The sequence below is a fragment of the Microcaecilia unicolor genome, chromosome 1, assembly GCF_901765095.1.
Source record: "Microcaecilia unicolor chromosome 1, aMicUni1.1, whole genome shotgun sequence".
In the NCBI taxonomy this organism is placed as follows: domain Eukaryota; kingdom Metazoa; phylum Chordata; class Amphibia; order Gymnophiona; family Siphonopidae; genus Microcaecilia; species Microcaecilia unicolor.
In genome coordinates, this window is record NC_044031.1 from 588,212,952 (window position 1) to 588,233,140 (window position 20,189).

The following is a 20,189-nucleotide window of genomic DNA, read 5'->3' on the forward strand; positions in this document are numbered from 1 at the left end:
ACTGATTCAGTCACTGCTCAAAGGAGCACGCCTTAGGCGCTACCTTTAAAAAGGATGGCATCGGACGTCACTAGTCAGGGTGGAGCAAGCTCCCACATCCGATGTTACCATCACGGAGAGTGACAATGCTAGCAGAGATGACAATGCAAGGAAGCTCCCACTGCTGCTCTTTAAAAGGATGGTGTCTGCCGTCACTGGTGAGTGCGAAGAAGCTCCCACACCTGATGTTACCACCATGGAGAGTGACAGTGCTAGCAGGGACGACAATAAAGGGAAGCTCCTGCTGCTACTCTTTAGAAAGGATTGTGTCTGATGTCACTGGTCAAGGCGAAGGAAGCTTCCATGTCTGATGTTACCACCATGGAGAACAACAGCGCTAGCAGAAGCCATAATAATACAACTAATATTCAGACTATTGGCACGGTGTTGATATATTGTGGAATCATGTATTACTGCCTATATGTGATAGGCTTGGTAACAAACTGCCAATGGCCTTGGTTGTGATGCCAGTGTTCTGTCATAAAGTGTAACCTGCACACAGTGCAGATCTGGCTGCCTTGCCTTGCTGACTGGATAGACCATGCAGGTCTTTATCTGTTGTCATTTCATTTATTAAATGTAACTGATTAACAGGCTCATTTACAAAAATAGCCATAGCAAAAAAAAACTTGGAAATTTTCTTTTAGTAATCAAAAAGTTAGAAATACACATTCTCACATCTGGTTTTCAGGTTTACTTGTATTAAGGAGTTTTAGGTCCAGATGTATTACGCATTTCCTCTATATACACAACATGGGAAAAGGCAATTAGTGCAACTGGCCTTTATTTATTAAACTAATAGACTTTTAAGCATGATATAAAGAAGGGCCAGCAGGTTGAAGCAAAACATATACCTACCAAATTGATCTTCCTGGGAAGTGGCACCGGAGCCTCTAACAAGGTAGGTGTTACGTCACTAAAATCTTCCGATGTTTGTCTCTGGATAGTGGCCCCAGGTTTAACATTTGGAGAGATGTCCACAGGCTGAGTTTTCTGATTCACCTCAAAGGGCTGAGGATTTGGTAATATTTCTCCAGTTGGCATTCTAGTCAATGTTTCTCCGAGCTGAGGCTTTGGAGGAAGGTCTTTCACTTGTGGTTTTGGAGGTAAATCTCCAAGTTGTGGTTTGGGTGGCAAATCACTTAGGTGAGGCTTTGGAGGTAGTTCTCCTGGCTTTGGAGGTAAATCCCCTACTAACATTTTCTGAACTACTTCCACAGGCTGTGGTTTCTGAGTTTGTTCTATAGATTGAAGCTTCAGGGGCAGATCTGCAAACTGCGTTTTTTGGGATACATCTCCAGGCTGAAGGGACTTCTGGCAGAGTTCTGGTTGTGGATTTGATTTGTCAACAGAAAGATGAATGGTGTCTGTTTTCCTTAGTGCCACTACATAAAACAAAACAAAACCAAATCACAAATAGTGTACTTTAGACATACTATTCTCAGGTTATACATGGAGAGTTTGTAGCATATTACAAAAAAAACAGTACACTACATATTAATATGGATGATGTAATTACTTAGAGATTGTGTGCTCATTAGGGACAGAGAAAATAGCTGCATATAATATATGTATACCGCCTTGGTTGTACCCACAGAAAGATGGTATATTAAATTCATGGTCCTTTGACCTTCGCTGTGGAAAACAAATAAACGTACAAGTGACTAAGAAGGAAGACTAGAGCTGAAGCTATATATTTCTGGAAAGCAAGAGATTTATTGGTTATCAACAGCATGACAATAAGCAATAAAATGGACAGACTAGATGTGCCTTAAAGGTCTAATCTGATGTTGCTTTTTCTTTGTTTCTATTTTGGGCTAGAAAATAAAAATAGTGCTTACTGCATACCAAGTGTATATTTAAAGATTTCAGTTCAATATTTTCCTTCATTCACTCTGCAGATAATTTCCCTTTCAACGTAGTAAATGTGCTTACCTGTAAAATATTTTCTCTGAAGACAGTGGTTCATCAGTCACATAAATCATGTGGCTGTGTTTATTGCTAAGCTGCTGATGCTCTCAAAACTTTATTGAAAGAGCAACAGTATTTTGATGCTCCTGCCCAGTGCTTTCCTAAAGGCCACCACATCTTTCTTCAGTTTTTGAATGGAGAACTCTGAAGAGAAGGTGGAAGTTTCTGTGATTGGTAAGCTATTGTATTCATAGAACACCTATTGTAAGAAATCTCTTTTTCTGAAGACTAGCACTTTACCAAATCACACATGTATAACTCACTAACCAGAGAAAATTTGTTGGTGAGAATACTCGAAAAAACCAGGAACATGAACGTCTGTCTGTCATCATTTTCAAAAATATGGACACACAGCTGACTCTGCAGAACAGAGGAGTAGTTTAGTGGTTAGTGCAGCTGACTGAAAACCAAGAGACACAAGTTTAAACCCCACTATAACTTTTTATTTCTAAATATAATCCCTCCAGGACCTGAAAAATACCTACTGTACCTGAATGTACACTTCTTCAATAGCCTTCACGCTTGCAGGTGTCTTATATAGCGAATGCTACATACCTGTAGAAGGTATTCTCCGAGGACAGCAGGCTGATTGTTCTCACGAATGGGTGACGGCAGCCCCTCCGATTGGAGATCTTCACTAGCAACAGCGTTTGCTAGCCCTCGCGTGCGCATACACGCCCGAACTCCCGCTCGTCTTCCCGCCCGAACGCGCTTGTGTTCGTCAGTCCAGTACATAGCAAAGACATAGACAAGGGAAGACACAACTCCAAAGGGGAGGCAGGCGGGTTGGTGAGAACAAGCAGCCTGCTGTCCTCGGAGAATACCTTCTACAGGTATGTAGCATTCGCTTTCTCTGAGGACACGCAGGCTGCTTGTTCTCATGAATGGGTATCCCTAGCCCCCAGGCTCACTCAAATCAACAAACAGGGTCAATTGGGCCTCGCAACGGCGAGGACATAACTGAGATTGACTTAAACTTATCCAAATAACTGAGAGTGCAGCCTGGAACAGAATAAAAATGGGCCTAGGGGGGCGCAGTTGGATTCTAAACCCAAACAGATTCTGCAGCACCGACTGCCCAAACTGACTGTCGCGTCGGGTATCCTGCTGTAGGCAGTAATGCGATGTGAATGTGTGGACAGATGACCACATCGCAGCCTTGCAAATCTCTTTGATAGTGGCTGACTTCAAGTGGGCCACTGATGCTGCCATGGCTCTAACACTATGAGCCGTGACATGACCCTCAAGAGTCAGCCCAGACTGGGCATAAGCGAAGGAAATGCAATCTGCTAGCCAATTAGAGATGGTGCGTTTCCCGACAGCCACTCCCCTTCTGTTGGGATCAAAAGAAACAAACATTTGGGCGGACTGTCTGTGGGGCTGCATCCGCTCCAGATAGAAGGCCAATGCTCGTTTGCAGTCCAATGTGTGCAGCTGGCGTTCAGCAGGGTGGGTATGAGGACAGGGAAAGAATGTTGGCAAGACAATTGACTGGTTCAGATGGAACTCTGACACCACCTTCGGCAAGAACCTAGGGTGAGTACGGAGGACTACTCTGTTATGATGAAACTTGGTATAAGGAGCATGAGCTACCAAGGCTTGAAGCTCACTAACTCTGCGAGCTGAAGTAACTGCCACCAAGAAAATGACCTTCCAGGTCAAGTACTTCAGATGGCATGAATTCAGTGGCTCGAAAGGAGGTTTCATCAGCTAAATGAGAACAACATTGAGATCCCATGACACTGTAAGAGGTTTGATGGGGGGCTTTGATAACAGCAAACCTCTCATGAAGCGAACAACTAAAAGCTGTCCCGAGATCAGCTTACCTTCCACATGGTAATGGTATGCACTAATCGCACTAAGATGAACTCTTACAGAGTTGGTCTTAAGACCAGACTCGGACAAGTGCAGAAGGTATTCAAGCAGGGTCTGTGTAGGACACGAGCGAGGATCTAGGGCCTTGCTGTCACACCAAACGGCAAACCTCCGCCAAAGAAAGAAGTAACTCTTTTTAGTGGAACCTTTCCTGGAAGCAAGCAAGACCCGGGAGACACCCTCGGAGAGACCCAAGGAGGCAAAATCTACGTTCTCAACATCCAGGCCGTGAGAGCCAGAGACCAGAGGTTGGGATGCAGAAGCACCCCCTCGTTCTGAGTCGGAAAACACTCCAATTTCCACGGTTCTTCGGAGGACAACTGCAGAAGAAGAGGGAACCAGATCTGACACGACCAGAAAGGAGTGATCAGAATCATTGTGCCTCGGTCTTGCCTGAGTTTCAGCAAAGTCTTCCCCACCAAAGGTATGGGAGGATAAGCATACAGGAGGCCTTCCCCCCAATCCAGGAGAAAGGCATCCGACGCTAGTCTGCCGTGGGCCTGAAGTCTGGAACAGAACCGAGGGACCTTGCGGTTGGCTCGGATAGCAAAGAGATCCACCAAGGCGGTGCCCCACGCTTGGAAGATCTCGTGGACCACTTTGGAATTGAGCGACCACTCGTGAGGTTGCATGATCCTGCTCAACCTGTCAGCCAGACTGTTGGTTACGCCTGCCAGATATGTGGCCTGAAGACACATGCCGTATCGGCGAGCCCAAAGCCACATTCTGACGGCCTCCTGACATAGAGGGCGAGATCCGGTGCTCCCCTGCTTGTTGATATAATACATGGCAACCTGGTTGTCTGTCTGAATTTGAATAATTTGGTGGGGCAGCCGATCCCTGAAAGCCCTTAGAGCGTTCCAGACCGCTCGTAACTCCAGGAGATTGATCTGTAGACCTTGTTCCTAGAGGGACCAACTTCCTTGGGTGTGAAGTCCATAGACATGAGCTCCCCATCCCAGGAGGGACACATCCATCGTCAGCACTTTTTGCGGCTGAGGAATTTGGAAGGGACGTCCCAGAGTCAAACTGGATCGAATTGTCCACCACTGCAGGGATTGAAGAAAACTGGTAGGCAGCTGGACTACATCCTCTAGATCCCCAGCAGCTTGGTAGCACTGGGAAGCTAGGGTTCATTGAGCTGATCTCATGTGAAGACGGGCCATGGGAGTCACATGAACTGTGGAGGCCATGTGGCCGAGCAATCTCAACATCTGCCGAGCTGCGATCTGCTGAGACGCTCGCACCCAGGAAACGAGGGACAGAAGATTGTCGGCCCTCGGTTCCGGAAGGTAGGCACGAGCTGTCTGAGAATCTAGCAGAGCTCCTATGAATTTGAGTTTTTGAACTGGAAGAAGGTGGGACTTTGGATAATTTATCACAAACCCTAGTAGCTCCAGGAATCAAATAGTCATCTGCATGGACTGTAGAGCTCCTGCTTCGGAGGTGTTCTTCACCAGCCAATCGTCGAGGTAAGGGAACACGTGCACTCCTAGTCTGCGTAGAGACGCCGCCACTACCGCTAGGCATTTTGTGAACACCCTGGGTGCGGAGGCGAGACCAAAGGGTAGCACACAATACTGAAAGTGCCATGTTCCCAGACAAAATTGAAGATACTGTCTGTGAGCTGGCAGTATCGGGATATGAGTGTAAGCATCCTTTAAGTCCAGAGAGCATAGCCAATCGTTTTTCTGAATCATGGGAAGAAGGGTGCCCAGGGAAAGCATCCTGAACTTTTCTCGGACCAGATATTTGATCAAGGCCCTTAGGTCTAGGATGGGACGCATCCCCCCTGTTTTCTTTTCCACAAGGAAGTACCTGGAATAGAATCCCAGCCCTTCTTGCCCCGGTGGCACGGGCTCGACCGCATTGGCGCTGAGAAGGGCGGAGAGTTCCTCTGCAAGTACCTGCTTGTGCTGGAAGCTGAAGGACTGAGCTCCCGGTGGGCAATTTGGAGGCTTTTTGACCAAACTGAGGGAGTATCCTAGCCACACCAATGTAAATATATTTTCCTTTCTCTCTTACCAGTTTAACCCACAGCGCTTCTTCCTTACCCCGTATGTCCTGCAATTCTGCCACTTTAATATTATTCTTAATAAATAATGCCATTCCACTACCCATTTTTCCTACCCTGTTCTTCCTGAGTACATTATAGCCAGGTATAAATATGTCCCAGTCATGGTTCTCCATGAGCCACGTCTCTGTGACCGCCACTAAATCCAAATCAGCTTCTATCATTCCAGCTTACAGATCTAGAATTTTGTTTCTCATACTACGGGCATTGGTGTATAAGGCTCTCCAGATTTTACTCTTTTTTCCCCCTTGTTCTATGAAGGTATTTGATGTTGTGCCCCTTTGGGTGTTATTAATGACCAGGGTCAGACTTAGCAATTGTGGGGCCCTGTGCAGACCAGTTTGGTGAGCCCCCCGCCCCACCCCTTGATGACAAGATGTGATTAAAAATTTTTTTTATTTCAAATAAAGACAAATTAAGCAAAACTTGTACAGAAAAACTAATTCAAATAAGCACAATGCTATCATAGGAAACTTGGGTTTAAAAAGCAAAATCATGTGCATGTAATGACTGGATAGATGAATTAAAACAAATGCCCTTAATATGTAATACCTGGTAGCAATAATGAAACAGTGATTGAATATTCACATAGCAAGCAGCCTGAGCCAACAGATTTATTTTCCACTGAACATAATTAAATTTGTATGAACTTGGCTGCTAACAGTGTGCTGAACTGGACAATGTTAGCACATTTAGACTGACTCTGGACAGTTCTGTATGAAAGAAACCCTTCCCTCATTATTCAATAACTTCTCTGTGAAATAGTAGTAATAAAAAAGGAAAGTGCATTTTTATAATATACCACTGTATTCTACAAAGCAAAAGGAGCAAGTTCCCACATGCCATCTTTTTTTCTTTTCATGTAGGAACAGGAAAAAAAAAGATTTTAAATGCTCCCAGGTTTCAAGTTAATTCATGTTTAATGTGGGATAAAATGACATAAAAAAGTAAGTAAATAAATAAATAGATAGATAGATAGATAGATAGAAACTCTGATTGTTGAGCAAACTTATTCTCATAACATGATGTCTGTTTAGTGGCCCTTTACTAGGCGAAAAAAAAATCTCTGCACAGACTGCACGAATATAACAATACTAGGTCATCCCTTTAACCAGCCCCTCCAAATGACACACTGATTACGATTTATAACAAATTACTACTGTACCTATAAAAAGTTATTCTATAATTATACTTCCTTTGTGTACAATCCGTACGCACAAGCCGGCATGTTTGAAAATCTAAGTGATATTAAATGAAAATTCCACCAACCATAAAGAAAGACAATGTAGATGCAGCAGCTCATAGGTTTGCTTGCTTGTTTTGAGTGCACAGAGATCTGGCTGCGTGAGGAAGGGGAAACATATTGTTTTTTTTTGTTGTTTTTACAGTACCCTCCCTCCCACCTACATATTCCAAACCTCCTCCCCGCTCTCCTGAGCTGTAGGGTGCCCTCTCGGCACATACCTGAAGCCATCATGGTGGTATAGTGGATTCTTCATGGCAGGAAAGATCCGCAGTCTTTCCTGCCTGCTGCTGCTGACCCTCTTGCTGCCACACCTTCTTTAAAATGGCTGTCGAGACTTCCAATGGCGGCCTCGCAAGACTTCAGTGGAAGTCTTGCGAGGCTGCCGCTAGAAGTCTCGGAAGCCATTTTAAAAAACAATACGGCAGCAAGAGGGTCAGCGGCAGTGGCCAGGAAAGACTGGGGATCTTTCCTGCCCCCAAAGAATCCACTAGACCACCAGAGTAGCTTCAGGTATGTGCCGGGAGGGCACCCTGCTGCTCGGGGGAGTAGAGGCAAAGTTTAGATCGCCGTAGATTTCACCCGCTCCTGTGCAGCTGTCTAAACAGGAGACAGCAATAGCAGGGAGTGGGAGGGAGATGCCAAGGTCACCGCGGGGACCCTGGGAGCGCAAGGCCCTGTGTGACCACACCTGTCGCCCTTGCCTAAGTCCGGCCCTGTTAATGACTTTGGTGCTTCTCTCACCCTTCCCCAGCCAATTTAGTTTAAAGCCCTCTGTAGTACTTTAGCCAGTCTGTTACTAAAGACACTTCATCCCTTCCTTGATAGATGGACACATCACCACTCAGTAGCTCTTGGAAAATCATCCCCTGATGGGGGGCCAAAGAGGAAAGAGAAGAAACACTTCCTAAAGGAGAAGGGCACAGAAGAATGCTAAATTAAAGTTGCTCTGAATATAGCTAGCTGTCCAATATAAAAAAAAGGTGCAAAAGTGCAATAAAAGCCTTAGAGACATTGCAACAAACAGCTAGCTATAGGTGCCACAGATACAGTGGAAGCTGGATCTGGAATGCAATAGTTTGATCAGTGTCAGAGAGCAAAACTAGAAGAGCAGAGCTGCTGTGGGAAACCACTACAGCTAACCTTTGGCACTGTAGCATAGTGTAAACTGTCCCAGCTATGGAAAGAAATGCTTGTCAAGGCAAGCAATATGAGAGAAGGAAGTAAAATATGCTCCATAGAAAAAGAGCCGAGGGCCACAGTTTCTAATATGATGCACAAACCAGCCTTAAACATGTGACCTTCAGGCTGAAAGCCAACCATCTTCCAGAAAAATAAAACTATTTTGCTGAAACTACTGAACCTGGAGAAAATGCCCCCATGACAGCACTGAGGTTCCATGGTTACCATGGAGATCAGAGCACTAGCCCCAGAAAATAACAATATGTAACATTTCCCACAGAAACGTGGAGCCAAAGGCACTAAGCTTAGAAAATCCCACCTGTAAAGGTGCAGAAAAAAAAGAAAACCTACAGCACCCTGGTATTCCCAGGCAGTCTTCCATCCAAGTAGAAACCAGCCAGGCCCAACCCTGCTGAGCTTCCAAGATCAGAGATCAGGCACACTCAGGGAGATGTGCTCATAGGCAATGCCTGTGCTGCCAGTATAAAAAGAGTTTCACAAAGGAAGGAGGGAAACTTCCAAGCTGTTCAAGCAACTTCCCTCAGAGAAAAACTAAGGGGACAGAAAAGTCTGTAAATAAAAATACTAAATAGGCACTTTCAGCGGCCCAACATACAAAAAGCCCTGCTCCGATGCTGTTCACTGTTTCCCACACCAGGGACAGCCTACAGCCTTAGCCAATGCAGGACTACACAGTGAAACCTTGGTTTTCGTCGATAATTCGTCCGAAAATTATCAACGAAAACTGAAACCGACGAAAACCGAGGCAAAAAGCAATTTTTCTTCTAAATTCTTTTAAATGAAGCAGTAATGTTGGCAAAACGACAAAATTTTTTCATCAAACAGCAGGCAATTAGAAGCAGCAGTGTGATCCCACAACAGTGTTGGCAAAACAACGAAATCTTTTCATCAAACAGCAGGCAATCAGAAGCAGCAGTGTGATCCCACAACCAGTACTGTTGGCAAAACAACAAAATTTTTTCATCAAACAGCAGGCAATTAGAAGCAGCAGTGTGATCCCACAACCAGTGTTGGCAAAACAACGCTCTACAAGAACTCCCCAGAAGAACGACACGTGAGAACGCAAAATTAGCAGTGGTGGCACGCTGACGAATTCCGAGGCGACCAACGAAAACCAAGACAAAATTTTCGCCAAAAAAATCGACGAAAACTGAAACCGACGAAATCCGAAGTCAACGAAAACCGAGGTTTCACTGTATAAGAAATCTAAACTCACCAGAGACAGTGATGCCTATTGCTATCAATATACTCACTTAGGAAAACATGGCTTTCCAGCTCAGGTGATTCTTGCTGCCTTTGTGCAGAAAGGGACTGCCCTGAAGACTCCCTCCGAATAGAGGAAGACAGGGGAGAAATGGACCCTACTGCTAAGCTGGAAAGAAAAGATCCCCTTCTTTGGGGTAGGGTCCATCAGAAGAGACTGAGACAGGGAACAAGCCAAAAAACTCCAAAGGCTGAACTAAAAATTAATTGTCAATTCCCCTACCAGACTTCTGCAACATATAGGCATACAGAGCAGCAGAATGAGCTTGGGGGGGGGGGGGGGGGGGGGGGAGGTCAGAAGCCCCCTGCCCCAGAGAAGCCCCCAGGAAATCTAGACTGCCTCAATCTTGATTTACTGCACTTTTTGTCCTTTAGATTGTAAGCTCCTTTGAGCAGGGACTGTCCTTCTTTGTTAATTGTACAGCGCTGCGCAACCCTGGTAGTGCTTTAGAAATGTTAAATAGTAGTAGTAGTAGAGTGGCTGACGTGCATCCTGAAAAAAACAAGATGCATCGCTGGATCATCAGATTCCTTCTGGAAAACTTAGCCATCTAGAACCCATCTGCCTGAGATGGGCATAAAAACTCCCCCAATCACGAAAAGGGCTACTGAGGCCAAGCTCTCTTAAGAAGAAAGTTTCAAATTAAGGGTCCCAGAGCAGAGGAGATCCTGCTCAAAAGATATAGAAACAGCTTAAAGCAATTCTGCTCTTCCCTTGGATCCCCTTGCATAGTGGGGGCAGTTTGAAAAGAATTTGTGCCACTGCCCCAGCTACATGCAAACAGTTTCTGACAACAGTGATTTGGTAAAGGAAACCAAAGGCTGGAGAAAATAAAGGAGAGAAAACAAAGGAGAGAATCCCCTGTACCAGCAGTCTCTAATGGAACACAAGGTCCTTTAGGAGAAGCTACCGCCTCCCCCCCCCCCCCCAGCCCATGAACATCAAGGCTGCAGGGCGGGAAAGGATCAGACCTGATATCAGGAGAAAAGATGCACCGCTGGTCTAGCATTTCTATTTGTCTGTCTTCCCTACTTCCTTCTTTCCTCTCCCCATCTCATCTCTGTCAAGGAGGTTGGTCTCTGTACCTTATGCAGCAAAAGCTAGGAGGATTCCCACAGGCCTGCTCTGTGCCTTCCCTCTGCTGACTCCTGCCTTCTGATGTAACTCCTGTTTCGCAAAACAGGAAGTTACATCAGAAGGCGGGAGATGGCAGAAGGAAGGCCACGGAGCAGGCCTGTGGGGATCCTTCTTGCCTTTGCTGAATAAGATAGAGGGATGAAAATAACATGAAGTGCAGGCTGCGCTGGACATGCGGGAGGGAGAGGGCTGGAGCTGGACCTGCAAAAGGGAGGGCATGGGGCTAGAGCTGAAGGGGACAGAGGTGCTAGACCCGAGGGAGGGAGCTGAAGAGAAGGGAGAGATGCTGTGGCTCTGTGTGTTTGTGGGGGGGGGGGGGGGCATTGGAGCTGAAGGGAAGTGCAAGAGGTTCTGGAGTCCCATGGGGGGTCTGGATGGAGGGAGGCGAGAGAGGTGCTGGAGTCCTATGGGGAGGGCACTAGAAGGAAGGGAGAGAGGTGCTGGAGTTCCATGGAGGGGGGGGGGGGGGGTTGGAGGTAGACAGGTGCTGAAGTCCCATGGTGAGGGGCTGGGTGGAGGGAAGAGAGACAGGTGCTGGAGTCACATGGGGGGGGGGGGGGGGCTGGAGGGAGGGAAGGGAGAGATGTACTGGAGTCCCATGGTGGAGTTGGAGGGAGGGAAGGGAGAGAGTTGCTGGAGTTCTATGGGGGGCTACAGGTAGGGAAGAGAGTGAGGTACTGGAGTTCCATGGAGAGCAGCTGGAGGGAGGGGAGGGAGAGAGGTGCTGGATCTGCAAAGGGGAGGGCAGAGAAGGGAAGGGAAAGAGGAGAAGGGAAGGGATGAAGGAAGATGGAGTAAAATACTGAACACACAGTGGAGGGAGGGAAGGGGAGAGACTCATTGGTCTGGTAGAGAAAGAGAGGGGAGAAGCTGGACACAGGGAGTTATACAGATACAGAGGGAAGATGAAGGACATGGAGGGGAGCATAGGGACAGGAACACAAAGGGGAGATGTTTATGTGGATGGTATATGGAATGGACACAGGGGCAATGCCAGGTATGACAGAAGGTATACATGGACACAGAGGGAAGCTAAAACTTAACGCCGAAAAAACTCACTGCCTCATTCTTGCCTCTCCCTTTAATAAGTTCAGGCCCACCAACCTATCCGTGCCAGGCTTTACCTTGCCCATCTCTGAAAGCCTTCGAATACTAGGTGTCATAGTAGATCGGAACCCAACGCTGCTGGATCATACCATCTCAACCACCAAGAAAGCATTCAGCTCTCTCTGGAAGCTAAAGCGAGTGAAACCATACTTCCCAAGAGAAGTTTTTTGAATCTAGTCAGATCCTTAGTCTTGAGCCGACTAGATTACTGCAATGGCATCTACGCAGGGTGCACTGGCGTACTCTTAAAGAAGCTACAAACCGTCCAAAACACAGCAGCGCGACTCATCTATGGTGTATCAAAGTTCACCAGTTCCAGTCCACTCCATGAGAAATTACATTGGCTTCCTGTGCAAGAGCGTGTAACTTTTAAAATCTGTACCCTAGTCCACAAGATTCTTTGTGGAGCAGCCCCAGCGTACATGGACGCCCTTGTCCATCTACCTCCAAGAAACTCACTCAGGACTGCCCGTTCATACCTGACCCTCCATTACCCTCCGTGTTCTAGGCTGAAGTATAAGACCATGTATGCAGCACTCACTTGTGGAATACCCTACCAAAATCAGTGAAAACGGTTCAGGATCATCTGACTTTTAGGAAATCGCTTAAGACCTGCTTATTTGAACAAGCCTACCCCAAAGATCCTGTCCACCCTCATTAATCTCAGGAAGCCACCAGTATGGACTGACCCATCTATTTCTCTTTACCTCTTTGCCTTGTTTACCCCTTTCCATTTATTGTACCCTGTCTATTTATTATTCAAATAATGTAAGCCACATTGAGCCTGCCAGAGGTGGGAAATCGTGGGATATAAGCACTGTAAAATAAATAAATAAGATGCTAGACATGGGGGAGAATAGGAACACAGAAGGGAGATGCTCTACTTGGGGGGCACAGGGACACAGATGAGCGATGTTGGATACAGGGGTCGAGGATAGAGACAGAGTGGTAATGATGAATGTGGGGAAATGGACACAGGGGAGATGTTGGACAGGGAAATATAGGGGACAGAGAGAAGGGAGATGCTGAACATGGGGGAAAGATAGGTATACAGAGATGGAAGATGGATGGTCAGCATGGAGAAAGACCTTGGCGAGTTAGTTAAGAGAAGACAGTGGAAAACAGAAATCAGAACTTGGGACCAACAGGATTTGAAAAATAAAATGACCAGAAAAGGTAGAACATTTTTTTTTTATTTTCTATTTTGTGATTAGAATATGTCAGATTTGAAATATGTACCCTGCCAGAGCTGGTGTTAGACATGACTAGGGCCCGGGGCAGAAATCTGGAAGGGGACTCCAAAGCCTACTAGGCTGTGCCTTCTTCAGCTTTCAGCAGGCTTAGGCCTTTCTCTCTGGCCAGGGGGCAGTTGTTCTACTTGTACTCCCCTAAAACCATCCCTGGCATGTGTGATCTTTATATTTTGCACGGTATAGGAGGAAACACATCTTTCTATTTTTTTGATGTGGCTTCTTGGGGTTTTGGTTTAATATATATTTATCATTTTTGGTCAGTTATTATATATTTGGCATTTGTGTTCTGTCTGTGTGTGACAAAGGTATTCTGTTAGCAGAAGCTCCGGAGTCTCAATGCGTGGATGAGACGATGGTGCAGGGAGAAGGGTTTTAGATTTGTTAGGAACAGGGCAACATTCTGGGGAAGGGGGAGCCTATTCCGAAAGGATGGGATCCAACTTAACCAGGGTGGGACCAGGCTGCTGGCGTCGGCATTTAAAAAGGAGATAGAGCAGCTTTTAAACTAGAAATGAGGGGAAGGCAGACAGTCGCTCAAAAGCGTATGGTTCGGGATAAGGTATCTTGCAAAGATACCTCACAAACAGGGAAGATAGGGTTTCTGGATAGTGAGGTTGCACAACAGACCGTGGTAGGCCAGGTGCCCTTAAATACAACTAAAGATCAGACAAAAGATGACAAATCAGTAGTGTCCAGTACTAAGCATCATGCAAATAGGAACAACAAACATACTCTGAAATGTCTATATGTAAATGCTAGGAGTCTAAGAAATAAGATGGGAGAGTTGGAATATATTGCACTAAATGAAAAACTGGATATAATAGGCATTACTGAGACCTGGTGGAAGGAGGATAACCAGTGGGACACTGTCATACCGGGGTACAAAGTATATCGTAGTAATAGGGTGGACCGGACTGGTGGAGGGGCAGCATTGTATATTAACGAGGGACTTGACTCAGATAGATTACAAATTCAGCAGGACACAAATCACACCTTTGAATAATTGTGGGTTGAAATTCCATGTATAAAAGGGAAAAGGACGGTGATAGGAGTGTACTACTGTCTGCTTCGCTAGGATGAGCAGGTAGACGCAGAAATGATAAAACAAATCAGAGACGCAAACAAAATGGGCAATGTGATTATAATGGGTGACTTCAATTATCCAAATACAGACTGGATAAATGTAACATCGGGACATGCTACAGAGGTACAATTCCTTGATGAAATCAAGGACAGCTTTATGGAGCAGCTGGTGCAGGAGCCGACGAGAGAAGGAAAAATTCTAGACTTGGTCCTTAGTGGAGCGCATGATCTGGTGAGGGACGTTATGGTACTGGGGCCGCTTGATAACAGTGATCATAATATGATCAGTTTTAATATCAACCATGAAGTAACTATACACAAGAAGTCAAATACGTTAGCGTTTAATTTTAAAAAAGGAGATTATGATAAAATGAGAAGAATGATGGAAAAAAAATTAGGGGGACAACTGAGAGGGTAAAAACTGTACAACAGGCATGGATGCTGTTCAAAAATACCATCCTGGAGGCCCAGGCCAAACATATGCCACTAATTAGAAAAGAAAGACGGAACTCCAAAAGACAACCGGCCTGGTTGAAAAGTGAGGTGAAGGAAGCTATTAGGACTAAAAGAAATGCCTTCAGAAAATGGAAGAAGGAACCGTCTGAAAATAACAAGAAGCAGCATAAGGAGTGTCAAAGCTAATGCAAGGTGCAGATAAAGAAGGCCAAGAGGGATTACGAAAAAAAAGATAGCATTAGAGGCAAAAAAACATAGTAAAAATTTTTTTTCGGTATATTAAAAGTAGGAAGCCGGCAAAAGAATCGGTTGGGCTGCTGGATGACTGAGGGGTAAAAGGGGCGATCAAGGAAGACAAAGACGTAGTGGAAAGATTGAATGAATTCTTTGCTTCGGTCTTCACAGAGGAAAATTTGGGTGGGTACCGGTGTCGGAAATGATATTTCAAGCGGACGAGTCGGAGAAGCTTACTGACTTCATGGTAAGCCTGGAGGACATAATGGGGCAGTTCAGCAAACTGAAGAGTAGCAAATCTCCTGGACCAGATGGTATTCATCCTAGAGTACTGATAGAACTGAAAAATGAGCTTGCGGAGCTGCTGCTGGTGATATGCAATTTATCCTTAAAATTGAGCGTGGTACCGGAAGATTGGAGGGTGGCCAATGTAACGCCCATTTTTAAAAAAGATTCCAGGGGAGATCCGGGAAATTATAGACCGGTGAGTCTGACGTCGGTGCCGGGGAAAATGGTAGAGGCTATTATTAAAAACAAAATTACAGAACACATCCAAGGACATGGATTACTGAGACCGAGTCAGCACGGCTTTTGTGTGTGGAAATCTTGCCTGACCAATTTACTTCAATTCTTTGAAGGAGTAAACAAACATGTGGACAAAGGGGAGCCGGTTGATATTGTGTATCTGGATTTTCAAAAGGCATTTGACAAGGTACCTCATAAAAGGCTACAGAGGAAATTGGAGGATCATGGGATAGGAGGAAAAGTCCTATTGTGGATTAAAAACTGGTTGAAGGATAGGAAAAGGAGAGTGGGGTTAAATGGGCAGTATTCACAATGGAGAAGGGTAGTTAGTGGGGTTCCTCAGGGGTCTGTGCTAGGACCATTGCTTTTTAATATATTTATAAATGACTTAGAGATAGGAGTAACTAGCAAGGTAATTAAATTTGCTGATGACACAAAGTTATTCAAAGTCGTTAACTCGCGACAGGATTGTGAAAAATTACAGAAGGACCTTACGAGACTAGGAGACTGGGCGGCTAGATGGCAGATGACGTTTAATGTGAGCAAGTGCAAGGTGATGCATGTGGGAAAAAAGAACCCGAATTATAGCTACGTCATGCAAGGTTCCACGTTAGGAGTTACGGACCAAGAAAGGGATCTGGGTGTCGTCGTCGATAATACACTGAAACCTTCTGCTCAGTGTGCTGCTGCGGCTCGGAAAGCGAATAGAATGTTGGGTATTATTAGGAGAGGTATGGAAAACAGGTGTGAGGATGTTATAATGCCGTTATATTGCTCCATGGTGCGACTGCACCTTGAGTCTTGTGTTCAATTCTGGTTGCCGCATCTCAAGAAAGATATAGTGGAACTGGAAAAGGTGCGGCGAAGGGCGACTAAAATGATAGCGGGGATGGGACGACTTCCCTATAAAGAAAGACTAAGAAGGCTAGGGCTTTTCAGCTTGGAGGGGAGACATGATAGAGGTATATAAAATAATGAGTGGAGTGGAACAGGTGGATGTGAAGCGTCTGTTTATGCTTTCCAAAAATACTAGGACTAGGGGGCATGCGATGAAACTACAGTGTAGTAAATTTAAAACAAATTGGAGAAACGTTTTCTTCACCCAATGCGTAATTAAACTCTGGAATTCGTTGCCGGAGAACATGGTGAAGGCGGTTAGCTTGGCAGAGTTTAAAAAGGGGTTAGACGGAGCATACGGAATGGAATATTGAGAGTGCACTGTTTAGACCATATCACCCTTATTATATGATGCATGTTGAGAGTACAAAGATACCAAAGGAATGGAAACATCATATTTTATTGCACCCAATGAGAAGTATATGGCAGTACATATTGAGGAGATTTAATAAAAACCCACGATGTACGGATCTCCTCCCACTGGTTGGGAATGGAGCATTCGGACCAGGGAATACGTGCCCGAAATTTGCCAAGTGGGCACAGGAGGGAGTGGTACTAGTGGCAGATGTTATGCAAGACACGGGAAAGATTATATCAAGAGAAACCTTAGAGGGCATGGTGGGAGTAGAGAATGTGATATGGTATGATTACTGCCAGATCCACAGCTATATTGAGAAACTACATAGGGGAAAATGTGATAGAGGGATATATGAGCTGCTGGTGAATCTGTTTTTGCCACAGGGAAGAGAACAGACCACGGTATCCATACTATATAAACAGTTAAATTTGATAGCCAAGCATCGTAGTTACGAAGCAGTGGCAAGACGATGGTCTGAGGATTTAAAGGTAGAGATCAGCAGTGGAGATATACTCCAATCTCTAAAGGAGATAATACATAAAGTGGTGAGTGCCCGATATAGGGAGATACAATTTAGAATTGTTCTGAGGGCATATATGTCTCCCATACAGGCCTATTATGCAGGTAGATTGCAAGAAACACATTGTAGTAAATGTCATTTTCAGAGAGCAACACTATATCATATGTTTTGGGGATGTCCAGCCATACAAGATTTCTGGGGTCCAGTGCTGGAATACTGTGAGGCCGTGCTACACAGGAAGCTTTGGTTAGAGGCTAAAACTGTAGTGCTTGGATTAAGGGGAAGAGGGTCAACACTACGACATAAAGAAAACATATTTATCTATAAGGTACTAATGGTTGGGAAACAATGTATATTACAACACTGGACACAAGACATAGGGCCCTCCTTCTGGCAATGGAGGAGCTCGCTTCATTCCTTGGTGCGAATGGAAGCACGTGCTATGACTAGTAGTCCTAGAAGTAGACAACGTTTTTGGGAAGTCTGGGAACCATACGTACAGGCTTTATCAAGCAGAGCTCGCAGCTTATTGGTGAACACACTCATGGGAGAGGAAGGTAGGGAAAGATAAATGGCTTTATATGTTACATGGTTAACGCTGATATAGAATTACATGGTATAGGTACAGGGGGGGAGGGGTGGGAGGGGGGAAGGGGGGGAAAGGAACATTTAATGAAACCTTTGATGACATTCTAGATTAGATTATGATAAGAAACAAAACGGAAAAAACAGACAAAGAGTTGTATCAGGTAAATGTTTATTGATTATATTTGCAATTGACTGTAATATCAATACAATAGCTTCTTCTTTTATTATTAAAATAAATACAGAATAGGGGTTGGGGGGAGGGAGGGACAATGTTATATGACAAAATTTGATGGCTGTATGTACTGATACTTGTTTTAAGTGATGTTCCACTGAGTTATATACAAATGTTTCGAGATTGACATGTTCCAGTGGCTTTGTACTTTTGGTGTGGTCATCAATAAAAATTGTTAAACATAAAAAGGGGTTAGACGGTTTCCTAAAGGACAAGTCCATAAACCACTACTAAATGGACTTGGGAAAAATCCACAATTCCAGGAATAACATGTATAGAATGTTTGTACGTTTGGGAAGCTTGCCAGTTGCCCTTGGCCTGGATTGGCCGCTGTCATGGATAGGATGCTGGGCTCGATGGACCCTTGGTCTTTTCCCAGTGTGGCATTACTTATGTACTTATAGCATTCTGTAGTAATTTGACTTGTTCAGTTTTCCTGATAGTGGAGGGGATATTTGCGAGGGGGGAGGGGAGACAGGGGTTTTGTTTATCCTTATTCTGTATTGTTTGTGATTTATAAAATGAGTTGTACAGAATATTGTTCCTTTTTATACTTCAATAAAATGAATTAAATACAAAATCATAACTGTTCAAGGCTCGTGCAGATAGGATCAGACAGAGCTTGCAGGGACGGGGACAGTGCTTGTGGGGATGGGAACAAACTTCTTCCCCATGTCATTCTCTACCAAGGCTTCCTGTAATAAAAGTACATTCTATGAATTAATCTTCAGCATGATGTCTGGAGAAAATTTTGAAATTTGACAATGCTGAAGGAAATTTTAGTCAACTTTCTGCAATTCAATGAATTACAAGGTCCAAGGCAACATGGCTTTAACAAAGGTAAATTGTGTAAAATAAATCTGATTGATTTCTTTGACTGGGTAACAAAAGAACTGGATTGAGGGCATGGACTAGATGGGGTCCACACAGATTTCAGCGAAGCCTCATAGAAGGCTCTTGAGTAAACTAAGCAGCTTGAGCCGGATGAGAACCTAGGTAGTGAACTGGATCTGAAACCGGTTGACTGATAGGTGACAGAGAGTGGTGGTAAATGGAATTCACTCAAAAGAAAGGTGAATAGTGGAGTGCCTCAGCATTCATTCTTGGGCTGATCATTTTCAATATATTTGTGAGTGATATTGCTAAAGTGTTAGATGGGAAAACATGCCTTTTGCAGATCACACAAAGAATGGACACCCAGGAAGGAGTGGAATGCAAGAAAAGTGATCAACAAAAAGTTAAGATTTAATATGAAGAAATTAGGATGCAGAAATCCAGAGAAGCAGTAAGTGATAGAAGAGGCTGATATGCACAGAGTAGGAAACAGACCTCCAGGTGACAGTATCCAAGGATCTCAAAGTGCTGAAACAACATGACAAGGCAGTGGCCAAGGACAGAAGGATGCTTGGCTATACTGAGAGGGGCATAACCAGAAGAAAAAAGGGGGTGGAGATGCCTCATGTACAAGTCATTGGGTTGAGACTGCATTTGGAGTACTGTGTTTTGGAGTATATGTCTAGCCAAGGAAGTAGAAAGATTTGAAGTCATTCAGAGGAGAGTGACCATGATGATATGGAGTCTGTGCTGGAAAACATATGAAAAGAGACTTAAAGACTTAAATATATATACCCCAGAGAAAAGGATGCAGAGAAGAGAGATGATACAGATGTTTAAATTATTGAAAGATAGTAAGGAACAAAACAAACTTTTCCAAAAATTGAGAGACTACAGAAATACACAACATGAAACGAAGTTGCAAGGAAGGAAACTTAAAAGCAACATCAGGAAATACTTTTTCATAGAGAAGGTGGTGGATGCCTGGAAAGCTCTTCTGCAGGTAGTGGTAGGATAGTGATAAAATTTAAAAAGGTGTGTGATAAACACAGAGATTCTTATATGGTATGAAGACAGAATAAAAGTACAGAGCATTCCTACTCACAGTAAAACTTAAAATTTAACTTTCACACTTTAAAGGGAAAAAAGAGGCATAGAGGGGAGGTAGACTCCACCAGGCATCAATTACAACCCTAAAGACAAAGGGAGGGGGGTAACCAGCATGGAGTCTCAGATACAATCCTGGCTACCTTTCTGGGCTTTATTAGCGGTCATGTACACTATGTTACTAATTTA

General features: G+C 44.5%; 1 protein-coding gene across 2 annotated transcripts in view; it reads right to left on the bottom strand.

The window, feature by feature from the left end:
• The window catches only part of ASAP1 (ArfGAP with SH3 domain, ankyrin repeat and PH domain 1), an 803,986-nt gene that overhangs the window by 15,661 nt on the left and 768,136 nt on the right, over nt 1–20,189 (bottom strand). For both annotated transcript variants that reach the window (XM_030219214.1, XM_030219206.1), the window contains exon 28: nt 898–1,424. In XM_030219214.1, the coding sequence (XP_030075074.1) occupies nt 898–1,424 (527 nt within the window). The remainder of the gene's footprint in view (nt 1–897; nt 1,425–20,189) is intronic.